This window comes from Pleuronectes platessa, chromosome 18, assembly GCF_947347685.1.
Source record: "Pleuronectes platessa chromosome 18, fPlePla1.1, whole genome shotgun sequence".
NCBI lineage: Eukaryota > Metazoa > Chordata > Actinopteri > Pleuronectiformes > Pleuronectidae > Pleuronectes > Pleuronectes platessa.
In genome coordinates this window covers 22,170,555-22,192,603 of record NC_070643.1, presented here as the reverse complement: position 1 = coordinate 22,192,603, position 22,049 = coordinate 22,170,555, and the positions used below count along the sequence as shown (strand labels likewise).

General features: G+C 46.0%; 3 protein-coding genes across 4 annotated transcripts; 2 read left to right on the top strand and 1 right to left on the bottom strand.

Moving 5' to 3' along the window:
* Positions 1 to 2,302: 2,302 nt before the first annotated feature.
* gnb3b (guanine nucleotide binding protein (G protein), beta polypeptide 3b) lies at positions 2,303 to 6,093 on the top strand. The gene is made up of 8 exons (XM_053447273.1): positions 2,303 to 2,371; positions 2,735 to 2,880; positions 3,442 to 3,505; positions 4,093 to 4,249; positions 4,331 to 4,397; positions 4,622 to 4,823; positions 5,609 to 5,825; positions 5,987 to 6,093. Exons 1-8 carry the CDS (start codon positions 2,303 to 2,305, stop codon positions 6,091 to 6,093), a joined length of 1,029 nt encoding a protein of 342 aa, XP_053303248.1.
* A 1,950-nt stretch (positions 6,094 to 8,043) lies between these two features.
* On the top strand, positions 8,044 to 9,898 carry LOC128462037 (triosephosphate isomerase-like). Its single transcript, XM_053447274.1, has 7 exons — positions 8,044 to 8,155; positions 8,564 to 8,687; positions 8,839 to 8,938; positions 9,008 to 9,125; positions 9,317 to 9,402; positions 9,507 to 9,594; positions 9,780 to 9,898. Exons 1-7 carry the CDS (start codon positions 8,044 to 8,046, stop codon positions 9,896 to 9,898), a joined length of 747 nt encoding a protein of 248 aa, XP_053303249.1.
* A 1,024-nt stretch (positions 9,899 to 10,922) lies between these two features.
* On the bottom strand, positions 10,923 to 20,176 carry LOC128462034 (gamma-enolase). 2 transcript variants are annotated; one of them, XM_053447270.1, is made up of 13 exons: positions 20,160 to 20,176; positions 18,169 to 18,254; positions 17,733 to 17,828; positions 17,245 to 17,303; positions 16,326 to 16,395; positions 15,676 to 15,809; positions 15,428 to 15,519; positions 15,225 to 15,355; positions 14,933 to 15,130; positions 14,645 to 14,846; positions 13,705 to 13,813; positions 13,220 to 13,278; positions 10,923 to 11,570 (listed from the first exon to the last, which is right to left on the bottom strand). In XM_053447270.1, coding segments are annotated over exons 1-13 (1,308 nt in total). In that variant the 5' UTR covers positions 20,162 to 20,176; the 3' UTR covers positions 10,923 to 11,500. The 2 variants fall into 2 exon arrangements, with proteins under 2 accessions (XP_053303245.1, XP_053303244.1); XM_053447269.1 differs by lacking the exons at positions 16,326 to 16,395; positions 17,245 to 17,303; positions 20,160 to 20,176 and having other exon boundaries at positions 18,169 to 18,253.
* Between the last annotated feature and the right edge of the window lie 1,873 nt (positions 20,177 to 22,049).

Below are 22,049 nucleotides of genomic sequence, written 5' to 3'. Positions count from 1 at the left end.
TGCAAAACGGCAATTTATGAGAAACTTATGTGGAATCTTCTGCCTGCAAACTACTTATTGCCTTTGCAGTGATTTTGCAGAAACAGAAGTTTTCCTCCGTCACTCTTGAGTTGTTTTCAAGAAGGCAGCCAGCATCTTGCACACAGACTCTGCTTGAGTCTCTAAATATTGAAACACTGGTTTCTCTCATGCGGTAGAATGATTGATGGGTCCTGTCCGAGGCTGTCATGATTCCTTTAACCCTCTGAAGGTGATCTTTGGATTGTAGGGAAGCTGCTAAAGAGGATTGGTGCTTCAGGTGTAGCAGCAGTAAGCTGCAGCCTGATCTTTCACATGAGGCCAAACCTCCACCAGCTTCCTGCCTCCATAGTTTCCAAAGCTGCAACTGCAAAGTTCCCAGCGAGGAAAACTTCCAGACATGTTTCAGCTTTGGGAAAATCCTTTTCACAGTCAGATGTTCATGGAGATGTAGAGGCCTCATCTTCATTTCCCATCACATGAGAGAAGGGGACGGTGGAGGAGGAGCTCCCTGACGTTTGGACCGTCCACACCCTCCCTCTCCCTCTGATCCCGAGGTAAAGAGCAGTCAGTAATCGGATGACAGGAGATTTGAGCGGTAAAGCTTCCCTCAAGATCTCCTGCCGGGATTTAAAGGCCTGTAACAGCCCGTCCCAAACCTCCATCCCCTTCCACTGGCCCTCCTGTATCCTCCATCCTCCACTCTGCACCCTGCACCCTGCAGCATGCACCCTACACCCTACACCCTTGACCCTTGACCCTGCCACAGGTACATGCACATAGGCCACATCCTAAACCTTCACCTGTGCTCTGGATCCTGTGCGGCCTCAAGTTTCCCCTCAAAGATTCCTTCTAATTAAGCATCAGGCGTCAAGTGTGTCAGCAGCTCAAACTCCAACATTAAGTAATTTAAAACGATATAAAATCATGTTCTGCAAAGCTTTGTAATGTTTTCCCCGACTTGTTGCATCTGGTATTCATGTTGCAACAGGATTTTAAACAACAGGAGGTTGAAGCTCTTTGTTCTTTTCTTCATTTACTGCATCGTGCATCTTTGAATAAGGAACCTGGTTTTGTGTGAACATCACGTGACGCCAGGGCCGGGTCTAGGCAGGGGCAAGAGGGGGCCTGGCCCCCTCAAATAAATGTTGTGCCCCCTCAAACTAAATAGGGTTAGGGTTAGGGTTAGGCACAATGCCCCCTCAAGATTTGTGGCTGCCCCCTCATACATGCCTGTCTAGACCCGGCCCTGCGTGACGCTCGGTGAACTCTCCTGATTACCATCGATTAGCATTAAACAAAGTTCCTTGGCAATGGGCAGAGTTGTGCTGGCAGGTAATTGGTGTTAAATTGGTCCCACGTCAGCATCCTCTTACAGAGCATTAGGTCCATTCAGTGTCAGCACGCAGGGAAACCAACCAACAGGTAGAAGGACAAAGGGTCTTATATAAGAACTTATATAATTTAAAGCATTAAATAGTTTACACAGCTTGTGTTTCACCAAGAATAACGTTTAAAAAATAAAAAACGCTTCGTACAGACTGACGTCAAAATGTCCGACACCAAAGATGATGAAAGACATCTTGAATGAAAGAACACGAGACCGTTCATGGAAACTAAAAGAGGAGATTTTATTGTTTGGATTTTCTGATTATTTTAATGTTTATTGAGCATAAAACCTCAGCAGCATTCAGAAAAAAACGATAATGTCCAGGGACTCATACACTGCTCACCTTACACGATAGAATATTGATTAGCTTAAGCTTCCTTCCTTTCTTCTTTCCTAACTTCTTCCCTTTCTCCTTTCCTTTAGCTTAATTCCTTTCCTGCATCCTTCCATTTCCCTTCCTGTCCATGCAGAGCGTCTCCCCTCATCTCTCCATCTGCTCCCTTCACACCTTCACACCACACGAGTTTGAGAGCTAACAGTGTTACAACTTTGCCGGATTACAGCCGTCAGGTCCGTGTCTAATCTTCACCGGAGACTCGATGTCAGTGATCAGGATCAAGGTGTCAGGGTCAGTGATGTTCAGAGCTGACCTCAGGGGGAAGTCCTGTCCTGTCAGGGTCACACACGAGGACACACAAGGACACACAAGGACACACGAGGACTCAAGTCGTCTTAAAGACAAACTGGAACAACAAACATCCCTGTGACCCGTCCAACCTCCTGTCTGTGCAGAGACTGTCCACCAGAATAACAGTTTCCTCCTCTTCCATCTTTTCTCTCGTCCGACAGTCGCAGCTTCGTTTCCCGTCAGTCACATCCTCATCAACCGACGCCATGGCAGCTGAGAAAGCTGAAATAGATGCCCTGAAGAAGGAGTGCGATGGCCTCCGTGTACAGATCGAGGTGAGCGCCCCCTGCAGGTGAAACATGACCTCCCCGATCACAGGAAACAGGAGTTCAATGTTAAACTGTTGAATGTTCCACGGGGAACTATCCATCAATTGATCAATCACAATGTGTTTGTACATCACTTTCCATATGAAGAATGTAACACAAAGTGATTCACAAAAGTAAAGAAAGAAAAAGAATACAACTACACACTCATCTGCTCCATTCATGCTCAGAACAATAATAACAGGAAGTGACGTAACGTTGAGATGGATCTCAAATTAGCAACAAGGAAACTTAAAGACACGTAAACAAAGATAATGAAACACAGACAGAAAGTTAAACTTCCTCACTGACCTCTCCCCCCCCCCCCCCCAGGCGGCCCGTAAGGCTGTGAACGATGGCAGCATGAGCTCGGCAGCAGGGGGCGTCGACGCCGTGGGCCGAGTCCAGCTGAAGCTCAGGAAGACGCTCAAGGGTCACCTGGCCAAGATCTACTCCATGCACTGGTCAGCTGACTCCAGGTGAGGACGCCGTCCACCCCCCCCCCGGGCGCCTGTTTACGATCAATGGCTGTGTGTATATAACATGGACAATGCAGTTCCACCTTCTCCTGTTGTAGAACATGAAGCTAAAATACCTGTGATCCAGGTGCCGCCATCTTGTGCACGAGTCGGTCTCAGCTGTCAATCACGACGCCTCGGCTCCGTTTCATATCATCAAATAACAAATAAAACCAAACTGATCAGAAGCACTTGAACAAATAACATCAAATAACAGATTCTTTAGTTTGGTCCATGTCCCATCTGCTAACATGGAGGAGCCGGGGTTTATGACCTGTACTGCAGCCAGCCACCAGGGGGCGAACTAGATCTGTTAGCTTTACTCTTGTGGAGCTAAAAGTTAGCTCAATGAGTTAGCTTTACTTTTAAGCTAAGTCGAAATGATGTTTGATGAGTTTCACAATCGGTGCCGTGTTGTTGTTGTTGTTGTTGTTGTTGTTGTTGTCTTAAATCTACGTTTAACGTTTCAAAGTGTGAATATTTGATCGAGTCTCGTTCAAACTGTTTCCTGGTGTGTCGCAGGTCAATGGTCAGTGCATCACAGGACGGGAAGCTGCTGGTCTGGGACGCCTTCACCGGCAACAAGGTGAACCATCTCATCTCATAGAACATATATCATCTCTCTGTATCATATTAAAATCTGTTTATCACACAAAGTACGACTGGTCCTCACAAAGTGTGCAAAACAAACAGTGATGACAAAGCTGCTACGACATATTAAAGAGTTGTTTTATTCCAACTTTCATTTTAAAATGTTCAACTTTCAAGTTGAGTCTGAAGTTTAAAGTTTGAATTCTTTAAATGCAAGATTGAGATCTTGGATTCAAAAGGTTTAAATTATGATTTTTATATTTTAAAGTTGGAATTTTAAAGTTTCAAGATATTACTTTGTAGTTCTAAACATCACTGGTGCAACAATCCGTCTTGATGTTGAACTTCATGGTTTAACTGAGTTACTGGTGACCACACTGGTTGGTGAAACTGGTTGGACTAGTGAACTGTCCCCAGCTTCTCATCCTCCAACAATCCCAGTAGTCTGTCAGTGATGTTTTCAACCTGTCAGGAATAAAACTTACATTACTAAACAATTTAAAAGTTGTGGCCTTTTTCTTGTGTTGAACGTTGTAACACGTTCAGAGTTTGTAAACTGGCTGAACTGGTTTCCCCTCCCAGCTGATCGCCGTCCCACTGAAGTCGGCCTGGGTGATGAGCGTGGCCTTCGCCCCCTCTGGGAACCTGGTGGCCAGCGGAGGTCTGGACAACATGTGCACCGTCGTCAACATCAAGGCCGCCAGCCCCAAGACCCTCAGGGAGCTGGACGCACACACAGGTGAGGAGGAGGACGCTCAGGGGGGACGGACGGATGAGGACACTGACTAAACACCCACTTGTCTCCTCCTCGTCCTCCCAGGTTACCTGTCCTGCTGCCGCTTCCTGAGCGACACTGAAATCCTGACGGCCTCCGGTGACACCACCTGGTGAGTTCAGCGTTCATCCATGACCTTTGTGAATTTCTTTTATTCGTCCGATCTACTCACACGTGTTCACAGCGTCTGTTGAGAAAACAAAACACCATCACACACCATGCAGGAGGGACTCACTCAAAACTAGAATTATAAATAAAAGAAATACGTGTGGACGGTGAGAGCAACCCAGTGTCTCCTGCCTCCCCCCCTCACCCCCCCCCCCGCCCTGCCCTCAGCTGCCTGTGGGACCTGGAGACCGGGAAGCAGAAGATCATCTACACCAATCACATCGGAGACTGCATGTCGCTGGCTCTCTCCCCCGACACCAACACCTTCATCTCTGGAGCCTGCGACTCCCTGGCCAAGCTGTGGGACCTGAGGGAAGGGACCTGCAAGCAGACCTTCAGTGGACACACCAGTGACATCAACGCCATCCAGGTGAGGAGCCACACAAACAACACACACACAACACACACACACACACACACACACACACACACAGACACACACATATAAGCCTCTGATCAGAGAGCAGCTTCAACTTCAACGACTCATCCCGTCCTTCTGGATCCTGTGGATGTGAACAGAGGTGTCGTCAAGTTAGCAACACATGATCATCTAAAGGGGGGATCTGGAGTGTTGTCTTCTTCATCTTCCTCTTCCTCTTCCTCTTCTTCTTCCTCTTCCTCTTCGTCTTCTTCCTCTTCCTCTTCCGCTTCCTCTTCCTGTTCTTCTTTTTCTACTTCTTCTTCTTCTTCTTCTTCTTCTTCTTCTTCTTCTTCTTCTTCTTCTTCTTCTTCTTCTTCTTATTCTTCTTCTTCGTCCTCTTCCGCTTCCTCTTCCTCTTCCTCTTCCTCTTCCTCTTCTCCTGTTTAATTCTGTCTCTACTTCCTGTGATTGGTCCAAAAGTCCAAACTATCCAACAAGGTGTCTTAACTCTGGAACAGAACCAGGTTCAGTTTGATCCAGACCCAGAACTCCTCTTCTGATCTGAGGAACCTCTCACACCTGATGTTCAGGTTCACACTGAACTGAAGAGTCTGAAGCTCTGAACCAGGTGTGAACGAGTCCTGAGTCTGAAGCAGATCACGTGTATCGGTCTGAGAGACGATGGAAACTGGAACCAGTGTATTCCGTGTGTCTGCTGGGAGCAGATCCTGTATCCCATGAGGATCAGTTATAACCAAGCAGATCCTTTCTTCTCCTCCTCCCTCGCTCCTCAGTTCTTCCCCAATGGAAACAACTTCGTCACCGGCTCCGACGACACTTCCTGCAAGATGTACGACCTGCGCTCTGACCAGGAGGTGATGAACTACCAGGACAGCAGCCTGAACGCCGGCGTCACGTCCGTGGCTCTGTCCAACTCCGGCCGCCTCGTCTTCGCCGGCTACGACGACTTCAACTGTCACATCTGGGATTCTCTGAAGGGAGAGAAAGTCGGTGAGTGAACCACGAACAGACCTCCTGTAGCTGCTCGGAGGAGAAGGAGCAGTTTAGAGTTTGTCTGAGGAAAGAAAAGAAAATCATCCTCTCCCCTTTCCTCCCTGTTCTTCCTCCTCCTCCTCCTCCTCTTCCTCCTCCTCCTCTTCCTCCTCCTCCAGGCGTTCTGTCCGGCCATGACAACAGGGTGAGCTGCACCGGCGTCCCTGAGGATGGGATGGGAGTCTGCACAGGATCCTGGGACAGTTTCCTCAAACTGTGGAACTGAGGCTTCCCGGCGGAGGAGAAACCCCAGGAGGAGGACGAGCAGGGGGGGGAGGAGGTAGAGGAGGAGACGTGGGGTTGGGGGAGAGCAGACCTTCCTCTCTTTCTCTCTCCCTCTCCACCTCCTCCTTGTTCACGTATGCAAAGCGAGAGTCTGTGAGTGAGTCCGTTGTGTAAATGGCATCAGGCGTCAACAGTGAGTGATGCATCCCACTCTATGTGCACCAGTTTCATTACATCCAGACCAGAATTTAAAAAAATAAAAACGTTGATAAAAAATAGTGCGTTATTCAAAATGAGCAGAAAATAAGCTCCTATCGATGTCAATTAAACACGTAGATGTTTGACAATAACAGAGAAAGAACACAAGTTGAAAGTGAGGCTGTAGCATTACAGATTTATTTTTATCGTCTTTGACCTGCACTTATTTAGATGAAATATCGATATGTACATTTATTTCTATTTTAGAGATTTAACTCACTAGGATGAAGAGTCGATGTACAGTGTCTTTTCTTTTTTTTTGGCTGCACATATCCACAGTGTATGTGTCTGGTCAAGGTACGGCCGCCATCTTGGGTCCCCTGCTAACCACCAGCAGCCTTTGATCCAAGATGGCCGCTGCCGTTTCCCCGTCTCACCTGTGAAAATCCGACGCTGTGTAAACACTCTGTAAAAAACCTGTAAACTGTATTTTACTCCCCCGGGTTCAGCTGCATTTTGTAGTACTTTTACACACGTGTGCAGTTCCTCTGTAAAAAGACAAAATGTTTGTTGAAAATCTTTATAATAAACATAGAATTCTGCATTAACACCATGTCCGACTCTGTGTGTTTGTGTTTAGTAGCTCGAAAGTCGTGTTTTTAAGATAGGGTGTAATTTTAGGTGAGTCCAACAGGGGGGGGGGGGGGGGGATTCTTCTCAGCAACATATCCCAGAATTCATTGCGTTTGCTAATGAAGCTTTTATTAAAACCTTCTCGATGTGGTTCGACCTTTTCAAACTGAGGTGACGCCTCTGAATTGTGACACAGCTACAGACTGCAAATAAAGATGGACGACTCGACAGCTGCCTCAAGTGAAGCCAGACTGTCTCCATCGCCCCCTGGTGGCTGCCTGCAGAACAGGTTATAATCCTGGTGGAAGACATTAAATGAATGTTTGTGAAATATGTTTTTTGCGATTTGTTCTGATCAGTTTGGTTTGAATCAATTATTTGATGATTAAAAATGAGCTCAGACGTCATGATTGACAGCTGAGGCCGACTCCATACACCACAATAACAATTAAAAACTTTATTAACTTTATTTAACACAGTTATAAAGTGCTTTGCAAGTTGACAATGTAAAACTGAACAGTAAACAATGTGAAACACTGACAATTGTTTACTGTTCACTTCTTTAAAGATCAAAGAGCATTAGAGCAATGATACGAAAATAAATAATGTTACAGGTGAGAAAAGAGTAAAAACAAGTTCAAATAAAAATATGAAAATTATTTAAATCGTTGGAAATTTGTGTTTAAAAGGATTTAAGATAAGATAAAATAAGATAAGATAAGATAAAATGATTTATTGATTGATTGATTGATTTTTAGAAGAAGTTGAAAAGTAGTGAGCAGCTTTGGATCATCTACAAATTCAAACATATTCAATTGTTATTATTGTCTTTTGAAATACTTGGAGTATAAAGTATAAAAGTAATCTAGTAGTTATTAGTGACTGTCAGCTCAGGGCTGGAGGACGTGATGGAAACAGCAGGGGGCGGTGACGCACCTGCAGGGGAGCTGTTGATGTCACCTGACACACACACACACACACACACACAGAACCACACACACAGACACACTCACACTCACTCGCACACCGGCCGGTCTCCGTCCCTGTCCCGGTTCTCCTCCTCTTCCTCCTCCTCCTCTTCCTCCGCCTCTCACCGGGAACCAGCCGCTCCCAGTCCGTCATGTCGACCCGGAGCTTCTTCGTGGGAGGAAACTGGAAGATGAACGGAAACAAGGAGACTCTGTGCGGGTTGATGGAGAACCTGAACACCGCTGAGCTGCCGGAGCTCACCGGTGAGGGGGGGGAGTGTGTGTGTGTGTGTGTGTGTGTGTGTGTTTGTTATTATCTAAGTACATTTACTCAGATTCTCTGCTGAAGAACAATTTGATACTTGAAGTTTATGTGATTATTTCCGTTTCCTGTCATTTTGTACTTTACACATTATTTACATTTTTATTTCGTGGTTATTTTTCAAAATAAGAGTCTGGCTCCGGCTCCTGTAACCCGCTCTCCATTCCAATGATTTAATTTGTCGAGGTTGTTCTTAGACGTATTAAAGATGGACGACATGACGGCTCCCTCACAGTGAAGCCAAAGCATCTCCGCCGCCCCCTGGTGGCCGGCTGCGGTGTAGCATCGTTTCAGGTGGATTTCAGGAAGAGGAGATGAAACGTGGGCCTCACCCTGAGCCTGTGTTTCAGAGGTGGTGTGCGCGGCGCCCTCCGTCTACCTGGACTTCGTCCGCTCACGTCTGGATCCCAGGATCGGCCTCGCGGCTCAGAACTGCTACAGAGCGTCCAGGGGGGCGTTCACCGGAGAGATCAGGTACCTGACGTGTCCTCCTACAGAGCAACAAACACACTTTCACACGGGGTTTTATCTTAACACCATCAAGGAAGTTAATGTAAGTACAGTTTGATTTCCAATTTGAATATGTAAAATCCACCGTATCATGTGTGTCGCCCCCTGCTGGCAGCCCGGACATGATAAAGGACTGTGGGGCGGACTGGGTCGTCCTGGGACACTCGGAGCGCCGCCACGTGTTCGGGGAAAGTGACGAGCTGATTGGACAGAAGGTGAGACGCCCCCTGTGAGGTTTGAAGGTCGATGAGAGGCAGGTGACATGTTTCCATCCTGGTTCTCAGGTGGCCCACGCGCTGGAGAGCGGCCTGAGTGTGATCGCCTGCATCGGGGAGAAGCTGGAGCAGCGAGAGGCCGGGACCACCGAGGAGGTCGTGTTCACTCAGACGCAGGTGATCGCAGGTGAACATCACTAACATCATTAACACTATTAACATTATTAACATCATTTTACTTCATATTCTTGTTTTCTTTTTGCTCTCAGATTTCTCCACCTTTATGTATATCGTCTTTATCTCAGTTTCAATATCCTCATGGATACCCCATCGTGTTAAATGTCAGGATATGAATTGTGTTGTGTTTTTGTGTTGCAGAGAATGTGAACGACTGGGAGAAAGTGGTGCTGGCGTATGAGCCTGTGTGGGCGATCGGCACGGGGCAGACAGCGACTCCTGAACAGGTACCAGAGAACACACAAGTTCAGCAACACAAAAATAACCACAAATGATAACTGTTTGTTTTAACTGTGTGTGTGTGTGTGTGTGTGTGTGTGTGTGTGTCCAGGCTCAGGAGGTCCATGAGAAGCTGAGGGCGTGGCTTAGAGCCAACGTCTCTGACCACGTGGCCGACTCACTGCGCATCATCTACGGAGGTCAGTGACGCTTCTTCTTTATGGATCATAAAGCTCCGGACGCACTGGGGGCGGGGATTCAGTTTGATTGACAGCTACTACCGTCCAATAGTTGATCAAACTGAAACCCTGAAGCCTGAGAGACGACCAGAGGACCTTTGAGACGAGACATGTCCCTGACTGGTCCTGCTTCTGTCCGTCCTCAGGCTCGGTGACGGGAGAGAACTGCCGGGAGCTGGCGTCTCAGGGCGACGTGGACGGGTTCCTGGTGGGCGGAGCCTCCCTGAAACCAGAGTTTGTCGACATCATAAACGCACGTGTGTAACGGACGCAGGTTCCATCAGGACCGATGAGAGAACCAGGTTCAGATCCTCACGTGTGTTCACGTCCCTGTGTCTGCAGAGTGTTAGGTAAATAAATGTCACACATTTGTGGGAATTTAGCTTTTAGTTTATTTATCATATTTATAGTTAATCTACTTTTTGTTGTTTCTATAATTTAAACTTTATTCTCAGGCTTTAAAAGTCCTTTTACAGGTGTTGTGTGTTTTAAAACACATGTTGTCATGTTGTGTACTTCAGCGACAGAAGCTCAGACAGAATTAAATGAATCACATAATATTAAAAAAAATCTATAATATATAATATTAGAATCTGTGTTTCAGGGGCTTTTATTGTGAAACAATAGATTAATTCTGCACTTTGCTGTTGTGTGTCTAACTCTTGATTTATGACCAATGTAATAAATAAACTAATAAATGAATGAAAGGACAAAGTTTTGTGTTTGTTGTTTTATTTGCTGCGTCGCTGCATCATCTCGTCCACACTTTAGTTTTTACAACAAATAACCTTGTTTGTGTTTCGGATGAAGCTCCTGAGGAAAGCACAACGAACACAGACACACAAAACAACACAAACACATTTTTTTTTAACTGTGATCGAAATTTTAAATTACCATCTTTTATTATTTCACATATTTTCACATTATTTTCAATGACAAGCGTTTTTGTTCGTTCATTTATTCTTCATTTTCCACGAAGCTAATTCTAGGGACATTCAGGAGGAACCGAAGAAACAAGGAGGTTTAGATCTTTTTTTTCTTCTTCAGACACAGATTCAAGCATGAAGGACAAATAATCAAAATCACATCAGGAAGAAAAACAGAATCCGACTCGACGAGAAGAAAAGTAGACGGAGAGCGAAGAGGAGAGACGAGGAGGAGAGACGAGGAGGAGAGACGAGGAGGAGAGACGAGGAGGAGAGACGAGGAGGAGAGACGAGGAGGAGAGATGAGGAGGAGAGACGAGGAGGAGAGATGAGGAGGAGAGACGAGGAGGAGAGATGAGGAGGAGAGACGAGGAGGAGTGCAGGTGTCTCAGTGTCCAGGAGACAGTGGGACAGGGAGGACACACGTGTTCGGGTGTTGTGTAGTTGTCACTCAGTCGGAAACGGCCGAGTTGTGTTTCTGCATCGTACATTAATGTTTGATTCTCTTTCAGTCACGTGATTCACACGATTCTATCATTTCTCTACTTATTCATTTCTGCTCTTACAACAATAATCTGGATTTTTGCAGCTCTGTCCTCTTTAAAACTACAGTAACAGTGCATGTCTGGCTTATAAATGTTATATGTTCATATTATTCCCCTGCATGTGCGTGAGCGTGTGTTGCATCTGTCGACTCTGTGCATGTGTGTGTGTGCAGCATCGTCTTCCTACACATTTAAAGTCCAGTGCATATTTTATCTTTGTCTTTTTTTTGCTTGGCTCTTTAGCTTGTGTGTTTTTTAATGAATCTTTCTTTGTACATGGCTCATTCCCTGTTTGTCGTGTCTTAGTGTGTCAGTGTGTGTGAGTGTGTGTGAGTGAGTGTGTGAGTCTGTGTGAGTGAGTGTGTGTGAGTCATTCATCCGTCCATCTGTCGGTTTTCACAGTGCACTGGGGTTCCTGAAGTTATGACCTGCGAAGCGAGCCTGGTCGCCCAACTCCTCCTCAATCCTGCAGAGAAGAGAGGAAGACAAAAAGAAGGGACGATGTGTGAGAGGAGGAAGACAAGATGAAGAGGAAGAGGAAGAGGAAGACGAAGAGGAAGACGAAGACGAAGAGGAAGATGAAGAGGAGACAAAGAGAAGGGACGATGTGTGAGAGGAGGAAGACAAGATGAAGAGAAGATGAAGACAAGACAAAGAGAAGATGAAGAGGAAGAGGAAGACGAAGAGGAAGACGAAGAGGAGACAAAGAGAAGGGACGATGTGTGAGAGGAGGAAGACAAGATGAGGAGAAGATAAAGACAAAACAAAGAGAACAGGAAGAGGAAGACGAAGAGGAAGACGAAGAGAAGGGACGATGTGTGAGAGGAGGAAGACAAGATGTAGAGAAGATGAAGACAAGACAAAGAGAAGAGGAAGAGGAAGAGGAAGATGAAGAGAAGGGACGATGTATGAGAGGAGGAAGACAAGATGTAGAGAAGATGAAGACAAGACAAAGAGAAGAGGAAGAGGAAGAGGAAGATGAAGAGAAGGGACGATGTATGAGAGGAGGAAGACAAGATGAAGAGAAAGAGGTAGACAAAGAGAAGGATAAGACAAGACAAAGAGAGGATGAAGAGGAAGAGGAAGACAAAGACAAAGACAAGATGAAGAGGAAGAGGAAGAGGAAGAGGAAGATGAAGACAAAGAGGAAGACGAAGAGAAGATGAAGAAGAAAAGGAAGATGAAGATGAAGAGGAATACAAAGAGAAGAGAAGAGGAAGACGAAGAGAAGATGAAGAGGAAGACGAAGAGAAGGAGAAGCAGGGAGGACGATGGAGAGAAGAGAAGAGTAAAGGGAAATTATTCAAAGTGAGTTGAGAGAGTTTCTTCATTTTAAGTTGAACACATATTTTATCAGCTTTGGAATCGACTGAGATGAAAAACACTCAAAGCTCCTGATTCATGGACGAGCTCCGTCCTCACACCACGTCCCCATCAGCCCCTCTCACTAAAGTCAAGAAGACGTTTGACTCCAGATGCACACGAGGACAGCGTTCGATTCCTGGTTGTTTCGGCTCCTTCCTGGATAGAAGGAGGAGGTGGAGGAGCGTCGTCCATCTTGTTTTCAGTTGATTCTATTTGGCTCCGAATCTTTCCAATGATTTCATGGGGATTTGATGACAACTTCCTGGTGTAGACTATTAATAACTACTTACTGTGTGTGTGTGTGTGTGTGTGTGTGTGTGTGTGTGTGTGTTTGCACTTGACTGCAGTGATTAGCGTTTATCGCTAGTTAAAGCTCCTGTAAGTCTCTCCACCCTCCACCTCTCTGCGTCTCCTCAGCAGTCCGATGGGATTACACCGCTGAGCTGATCCTCCTCCTCCTCGTCTTCCTCCTCCTCCTCCTCCTCTTCCTCCTCCTCCTGCTCCTCCTCCTCCTCCTGCTCCTCCTCCTCTGACTGGCTCAGACACATCGGATGACGTCAGCGCTGTCATGTCAATTAACTCTCGATGCTAAGCACTAAGACCCGAGGAGCCGGGTTTTGAATCAGCTGCTGCCAGATTTGGCAAATTCCAAACAAAGGAAAATTAATTTTCTAAATCAGACTCTGTTCCTTTGAGACTGAAAAATGTATTTTACTCCCAGACTTTCTGATTTCAGAGCAGATCACTGACCTCATCAGCTGGTTGTACTTGGCCAGTCTCTCAGATCTGCAGGGGGCGCCGGTCTTGATCTGCAACAGAGAGAGAGAGAGAGAGAGAGAGAGAGAGAGAGAAAAAGAGAGACGTGGTTAAGTGGAGAAGGAGATTTTGTTTTCTGATAATTTGAAGCTTTTGTCTGAAACGTGAATCGTGTGGTGGAGACAGTTGTGGTTTAGGTCCAGAAGAGGAAAGTGGGTCAACATGACGGGTGGAGTGTGTGTCTGTGTGTTTTCTATGGTTGTGAGGACACTGGGTTCCAAAAATTCAGTCACGATATCACCGACTCTCTTAACCCGTCATTCAGGACTGGGGTCAAATCCCGGACCTGATGGTGCAGGTCAGGGATTCGACTTCTTCTATACAGACGATGACAGAAAGAGCTTGAGAAGCATTTATGTGTGTGTGTCTGTCTGTGTGTGTGTGTGTGTGTGTGTGTGTGTGTGTGTGTCTGTGTGTACCTGTCCGGTGCACAGTCCCACCACCAGGTCAGCGATGAAGGTGTCCTCCGTCTCTCCCGAGCGGTGACTGACCATCACCCCCCACCCGTTGGCCTGAGCCAGTTTGCACCTGAGAGACAAAGAGCAGGGACGAGATGGAACCGGTACCGACAGGAAGTGCTTATGAGAATATTTATAATAAAGGACGTGGAAAACAAGTCGGTAAAGAGAAGATCCCTGAATCCTGTATTCTCTGAAATGACCAGCAGAGGGCGACTCGAGTGGTTGTAAAAAAAGAAGTCATCCTAAAGTTTATTATAGATAAAGTTTAAATCTTAAAATACAATCTGAAGCTGACATATGTTCTTCTGTTCGGCACTAGTTATCTTCCGTAGCTGGTAGTTAGCTGCGTGTGTTAATCAGATTGTGGTTTATTCATAACTCATGTGACACGTTGACACGCTAAGTACATGAAAATGAAAACATGTGATGCTGAGCCGTCCCACACCAGCCGGAGGAAACAGGAATCTCTTCATCTGCCTCAGCCCCACCTTCATCCTCCTCTTCATCAGCTTCATGACTGATGGAGACGGAGGGACGTCTGCTTTACTCTGAGATTTATAAGTACACACTGCCCCCCCGCAAAGACCTACACAACTGTGAGACACATGTACACAACTGTGCTGGTCGGCTGCTTTTGATTGACACCTAATCTTCAAACTAAAAACCTGCTGCTGCTTCCTGTTTGTTCATTTATCGTCTCTACGGTTGTTTGACGCAGCCCGAGGTCAACATGGCTGACAGGGACCGACTGATATGTGTGTGTGTGTGTGTGTGTGTCGTCTCAGCCAAGATGGACGACCTCCTTCGGCCAGTCGAAGGTCCCTGACCCTCCTATACAACCTGTTTTAATGTAAAGATAGATTTCTTCGTGTAGATGATGTTTAGAGAAGCACCGTACGCTTGTATGGCCTCGGTCACGGAGCCGATCTGGTTGACTTTGAGCAGCAGGCAGTTGCAGGCTCGCTCCTCGGCTGCTCTCTCTATCCTCTTGGGGTTGGTCACCGTCAGGTCGTCGCCCACCACCTGGATCCCCACTCGGGCGGTGAGACGGGACCAGGCCTCCCAGTCGTCCTGGTCAAACGGGTCCTCGATGGACACCACTGGGAGGAGGACAGGAGACGGACAGAGTTACAATAAGCAAACAGCAGAATGTCCACGTGGAGAGGAGGTGACAGAGCTCCTCCACCTGGGTAGTTGTTGACGAAGCCCTGGTAGATGTCGGCCAGCTCCTCGGCGCTGATGTGTCTCTCGGGGTCGGGGGGGGATTTGAAGTCCAGGTCGTATTTGCCGTCGCGGTAGAACTCCGAGGCGGCGACGTCCATCCCGACCACCACCTTGTCCGTGAAGCCGGCCTTCTCGATGGCGGTCTGCAGCAGCTCCAGAGCTGGAGGACGAGGACACATCAGGAAACACAGGATGTAGGCGGAGACAGAGGTGAACATGTAACGTCCTTGGTGAAGGTCACCGAGGCTCCTCACCCTCGCTGTTCTCCAGGATGTTGGGAGCGAAGCCGCCCTCGTCTCCCACGTTGGTGGCGTCCTGACCATACTTCTCCTGGATCACTCCCTTCAGCGTGTGGTACAGCTCGGATCCTATCCTCAACGCCTCCCTGGAAGACAGCGCAGCGGTGAGAAACACAACTCTACAGGTTTGTGAAAGGGTTTGAAAGAAGAATTCTTACTTGAAAGATTCGGCTCCGACGGGAAGAACCATGAACTCCTGCATGGCCAGTTTGTTCCCAGCATGAGATCCTCCATTTATAACGTTAAAGGCCTGAAGAGGACACAGAGGAAAGGAGTTAACAACCAGACCTCAAATTATATTAAAAAGTTTACAGTATAATCAAATATTTGGCGTTGTTTTGCTCAAATAAGACTTGATTGATTAATTGTGTATCATGTGTGTAGATGTTGTGAGTTTGTGTCTTACAGGAACCGGCAGCACCAGCTCTGTGTTTCCAGCCAGGTCGGCTATGTGGCGGTACAGGGGGACGTCTTTCTCCGCGGCACCGGCCTTGCAGATGGCCAGAGACACTCCCAGGATGGCGTTGGCCCCGAACTGAGCTGTTTGACACAAGAAGGGACAGGAAGTGATGTAACACTCAATACGCCCTCTCTATGCTCTTTATTATAAATTCAGTTTGATTCAACTTTCTTTTCTTTTTTACTTGAGCACATTTAAAACAAATCTACAACACGTCTTTTAAAAGAATAATTATATAGTTTTTCTTACTTCACTTTACAAACTGAGATCAAATTTGTTAGATTGATTGTGAAGTAATAAAAATAAGAAGAGTGAATAATATTTAATTTGTGTCGCTGCGTTCTCTCGTCTGTGTCAATCAGTGAAAGTGAATTAAACCCGGCTGCAGTTTATTCTGACAGGCTTCGTGTTCTGGATCAAATTAATTTCTTCTAACATCATTAGTTTCTGAGCTGTTTGCTTTGCTGCCTGAAACGATCAGTGTGCAGCTGAACGTGGAGGAAACTAAATCTTTTACTTTCTGAGGACGTGAGTTTGTTAAACGTGTCTGGAGCCGGAATCTGAGTTTTCATGTCGATGTTTGTTTTCTGACTCACATTTGTTTTCCGTGCCGTCCATCTCGATCATCATGTTGTCCAGCTGCTCCTGCTCCGCAACGCTGACGCCCTGCAGACACACAAACACACAAACACACACACACACCCATCAGGTGACCCACGTCAGGCTGTCGGGCCAACACAACATGCGTGGAGTGGTTACGTGTCATCACTGACGCACACATGTGAGTCTCTGTGAATATACACGTTAACATAATGTTTGGTTTGAATTATACTAATTGTTATTTGATGGTGTAACAACAGGCTGAGACATCATGATTGACAGCTGAGACTGACTCCTGATTGGTTAAGCAGGTGTTTGGGCGGGACTCACGTCGTCCATCAGACACACACACACACACACAAACACACACACAGACACACACGTCTCATTCAATTATCCCTCACGCTCACACTTTTTTTTATCTCACAGACACATTATCATCATTATTCACAGGCTCTACACACACACACACACAGACACACACACACACAGACACACACACACACACACACACACACACACACACACACACACACACACACACACTTGTCTCCAGCATCTCTGACAGTGGAGCCGTTATCTGGTTGTTGCAGCTTCCTGTTTATCCAGATGTGATTGTCCTCTGCTCATTGATCGACTGCATCGATGTCTCCCGTCGTCTTTATCTCACTAACAGATACAAACTGATTTAAACCGACTGTGGACAAGTAAAGAAACATGAACACAACGTCCCAGATGTTTCTGAAAGGACGTTGGAGTTTTGGTTTGAACCTTGAGTTTGAAAGATGATTAAAGATCCACACACAGACTGTTGAGCTGCAAACTGACTGAACCCAGAAGCTTCTGGATCCTGGACCTCGTCCCTCAAAGACAGATTCTACATGAGGAAAACAGTTTTATAGAGACTGAACTTACTGAGGCGATGAGAGCTGGAGCCAGACTATCGTTGATGTGGCCGACTGCCTTCAAGACACCTGCAGGGGGGGGGGTTAGAAACAGAGACAGATTAAAATATTGCATCAGCTAGAAGAGGAGAACCTGCAGTGAGAGGGAAGTGGACATTAGTTCATCTTCTTTTCTTTGTCTTAAACCAATAACCTCGAGAATGAACTGGAGATCTGCTGCTCCACACACGTTCATGTTTTTCATCTTCCTTCCATCTCTGAAAGTCCCAAATAGAAAACCACAAACAGCAACTTCCAACAAATAAGGAATCTCAAAGGAGTGATATGACCTTCAGGTAGATGTATCCTTCAAACCCACTTTAATCCACCTGCTCTGCTCCAAACAGACACAACAGTTAACGTCCAGTTCAGGAGGCAACGAGCGGCTGAAGCTACAGATGCAGATGTTTCTAAAGAATCTGAATGTCCATTGTCCACGTTGGTTCTCTGTCTCCGTACCTTTGCCCTTGTAGCGACTCTTGTCTCCATCTCGGAGCTCCAGAGCCTCGTAGATGCCTGTGGACGCTCCGCTGGGCACGGCCGCCCTGAACAGACCTGAGACACAAGGACCAGGGGAAAAGGTTTAAAGGGACACGATGGAGCTGTGAGTGATCAACAGCGCCCCCTGCAGCCACATGGGGGGATTCAATCTGATGGGCTCCAATATTCACTCAACTATCAAACTCACTTTAATCAAGAGGAAAAGATTAAAGAGGATTAGAGTAGATTTTTTAAATCAACTATATTAAATCTTTAAATTTCCCTCCACTGAGAATTGATTGAATTTGGTCGAATGAAAGTTATTCTATCTCTGCAACGTTCGACCTCTACAGCCGGCAAACGTTTTAATAATAATAATAATAATAATAACAATAATAAAAATGGACGTTCTCACCTTTCTCTGTGTGAAGATCCACCTCCACTGTGGGGTTTCCCCGGGAGTCCAAGATCTCCCTGGCAACGATGCTGACGATCGACATCCTGAGAGAGAGGGGGGGGGGGGGGGGGGGGGGGTGGGGGGGGAGAGAGAGAGAGAGAGAGAGGCTGTAATGAACTACACCAGCTTCTCTCACATCGAACATGAACTCTGCTCGAAGACAGAGACGTGACAACAACAAGACGTCACAGATGAGAAGATCTTTCATCTTCAGGTTGATTATTTTAACGAGTTTAATGAAACGTGTTCGTGCTCCGATGTTCACAAAGAAAACACTGGAGGTTTCCTTTAACATGGAAAATCAAAGCTCACCACAGAGGACCCACACGCACACACACAGACACACACAGACACACACACACTGACACACAGACACACACACTGCAGTTACTCTAAGGTTTCTGGGAGCAGGCTGCAGTAAAACTCAGTAAATTATGCATCTTTCATCTCGAACACTCAGATCTGCAGAAGAAGCTCTGTTGGTTCCGCCTGAACACACACACACACACACACACACACACACACACACACACACACACACACACACACAAACACACAGTCTTTAACCTCTTCTAATTATCTTCTTGAAATCTCCCGTCCTTGTTTCCTTCTGCACGGTAAATAAGGTAAATCGTTTCTGTTATTATATCATAATTACAGTTTTCCTCCTCGTCTCTCCCAGGAGACGCCGGATGGAAAATCCTGCAGCTCCAACGCAGCAGCCGTGAATCTCTGGGAGTCTGTGGACGCCTCCTCTAAAGAGCAGCTGGAGCACGAGAGTCTAAGTAGGCCAGAGCAGGACAGCAGCGATCTCACGAGAACCAGAGAACCAGAGAACCAGAAGAGCATCGGAACCTTCACACAACACGTGAGCTGCAAAGCCCTGTTTCTGTTTTCATTCATCTCAGTTTGATTAAATAAGAAACATCATTACAAACTACTTTAGTTCTCAAATGACTATGAATGCTATAAACATCTAAATGTGAATAGTTTTCCATATGTCCTAAACCAGATATGTCATAAAGAAGGACGACATGATGGCTCCCAGAAGTGAAGCCAAAGCATCTGGATCGCCCCCTAGTGTCTGAATGCAGTAGAGGTATTAAATCCTGCGTCCTCCATGTTAGCAGACGGGACATGAACCAGACTAAACATCCAGCAGATGTTTGTCAAAGGTGGTTTCTGTCCTTTCAGGTCGTTCATGTTTCTGATCAGTTATTTGAGGATATAAGAACAATCTGAGATATAATGATTGACACCTGAGTCTGACTGGTGATTGGTTGAGTGTGTGCCCGGCTCCACCCCTCGATCACCACAGTAAGATGGCAGCGCTTTACGTTCACGTCCACCTTTAGCTTCACTCTTCTCCGTGTTCACTCATTTCTATTGGACAACTCGAAATGAGTCGTTTCTCTTTCTAAAAACCTGAACAGCTTCACATCACGTGAACCTATGATTCTGTTTTTACAGATTCATTTCAGGTTTCTGGGTCACCACCATGAATCCTCCAGAACATTGTCCTCATCGTCGTTTCACTACCACCCGGAGTTAATCCAATCCGTGGGTGTGTTCCCTCCTCATTCACATTCAGATCACGACACTCTGTAATGATATGTCGAAAGAGAAGAAAGCTTTTCATGTGGTGCTCGTCTCCGCTCTGTATGAATCCTTCATTGATCTGTGCAGAGCTGAGTGTGGCTCGCTGCTACCTGGCAGAGCCGGAATGAGCCTGTTCCTCATCACAGAGACGGAGCGATGGAACTTCAGAGCTGGAGCTGAGTCGACAGCTTCAGACGCTTCTTCTCTCATTGAACCTCTTTGTTCATCAGCACAGAAGGAGGCCGAGGATCCGTGGAGCAGAGTCTGAGTTTTTAACTGTTGATAAGTTATCAGCTCTCACTAGCAACTTGCAAAACTTGCAAGGATCATTCTGACGTGAGTTGAGAAACATGTCCTCCTCCGCTGAAGAGACCGTTTCTGTTTGGTTCTTCACAACAGACTCAGGTTCTCATCTTTTCAAAGTCCTGATCCTGACGATCCTAAACATCTTCCTCATTTTAACACAAGAGACAGATCTTCTGATGTCCATCATCCATCGTGCACCAACATAAACACATAATATCCCCTCTTTTAAAACCTGATTGTTGTTTCTACAAACTGATTCAAATCAATGCACTGAACAATCTATTCTAAACAGTTCATACTTTGTTTATTTTGATTTGATCTCTTTCTCTATTTGCATATTTAAGGATGTTTAAACAGTGTCTGATCTGAAACTAATGATATTCTCGTCGCAGCTTTTTATAATTCTCTTCATAATGTTTATTGCTTTTCCTTGTTTTATTTGCTCTGACTCTCGAACACAATCTGTTTCTGTCGAGCCTGAAGTGGTGAAACACATTTCTTCTCGTCCACTGGGACACAAACATCCCTCCTCCTCTTTCTCACAGGAGGTGATCAGTTCATCACAGGAGCCTCTTTCCCCCGGTTTGCTGACGCCTCATTACCACACCTGAGAGTTTTCTGCTTACACAGTTTGAATCACAGAAAGAAGGAGTCAGCAAGAAGTGAAGAAACGCTGCTCAGGACAAGAAACAGCAGAATCTGAAGAAACATCCACACACTCAGGAGTCAGGGGGACTGGAGCGTGGGTGATCTTCTACTGGACCCTCTCTCTCTCTCTCTCTCTCTCTCTCTCTCTCTCTCTCTCTCTCTCTCTCTCTCTCTCTCTCAGCTGTGTTTTGAAGCCCCACCCTGTTCTGCTGCAGTTTTCCAAACACCATCTCCTGAGGGCGGAGCAGCAGTGAAGCTGTAGCATCAGAAATCCTCTTATATCTGCTTTTTTTTCGTGTTTCTGATCAGATCCTGAAAGCATTGATATGAAGTCATGAATGTTTCTGCACCAGAGAAACCAGCCGAGCCAAATCCCGTGTGTCTGGAGCTCACGGCCCTGAGGCCTCGACCTGAAAGATGCATGATGATGTTTCACCATTAATATTAAGCATTGGCACCATGTTAGCGTCGTGGGTTAGCATGCTAACGAGTCCTAGAGTGGCAACGAGTAAATATCAGTCCCCTCAAATGATTATTTTATATTAAGCTTCATGAGAAAATCTTTCTCACAATGTTGAATAGGATTCGGATCAACACTAAAATATAATGAGTTTCCCCTGACTCATAAAATTGAAATTTAAGCTAAAAAATGTAATTTTTAATAATTTTTACGATTTTCTCCTGAATTCATGTGAGATTGTTGTGGCTTCTGGTGCTGACTTTGTTTACTTTGAATATAATAATACATGAAAAAGTAAAAACTTGATGAATATAGAAATACAACCAGCTGGTGATTTATATTTGAAAGCTTCAACATCATGTAAAGGAGTAAAACAATCTTCATTTATTTCCCTTTAATATTAAAATACGTGAAGTATTCATGACACCATCTGAGAATTCGCTCCACACACTCGTCTCATTTCCATAAACACATGTTCTTCTTCCCAATCTGTCACCGCCCTCAACAAATTCATCTCCGTCTCTCGCTCTCCCTCTCTTCCTGTCTCCCAGTGTCTCTCACCCTCTCTCACTGTTTGGGCACGTTCCTGTGAGTGTTACGTAAGCTCTACAGCAGCAGAGAGAGAGAGAGAGAGAGAGAGAGAGAGAGAGAGAGAGAGAGAAAGAGAGAGAGAGAGAGAGAGGGAGGACACCCACAAATGCACCACGCCACACCACACCTACCAGAGACTGCAGTGCTCAGCAGAAAATACAGCAGCACTGGAGAGGGAACACGTGAGAGGGCGAGCCAGGCAGAGAGTGAATGAAGGGAGAGAAAGAGAGAGAGA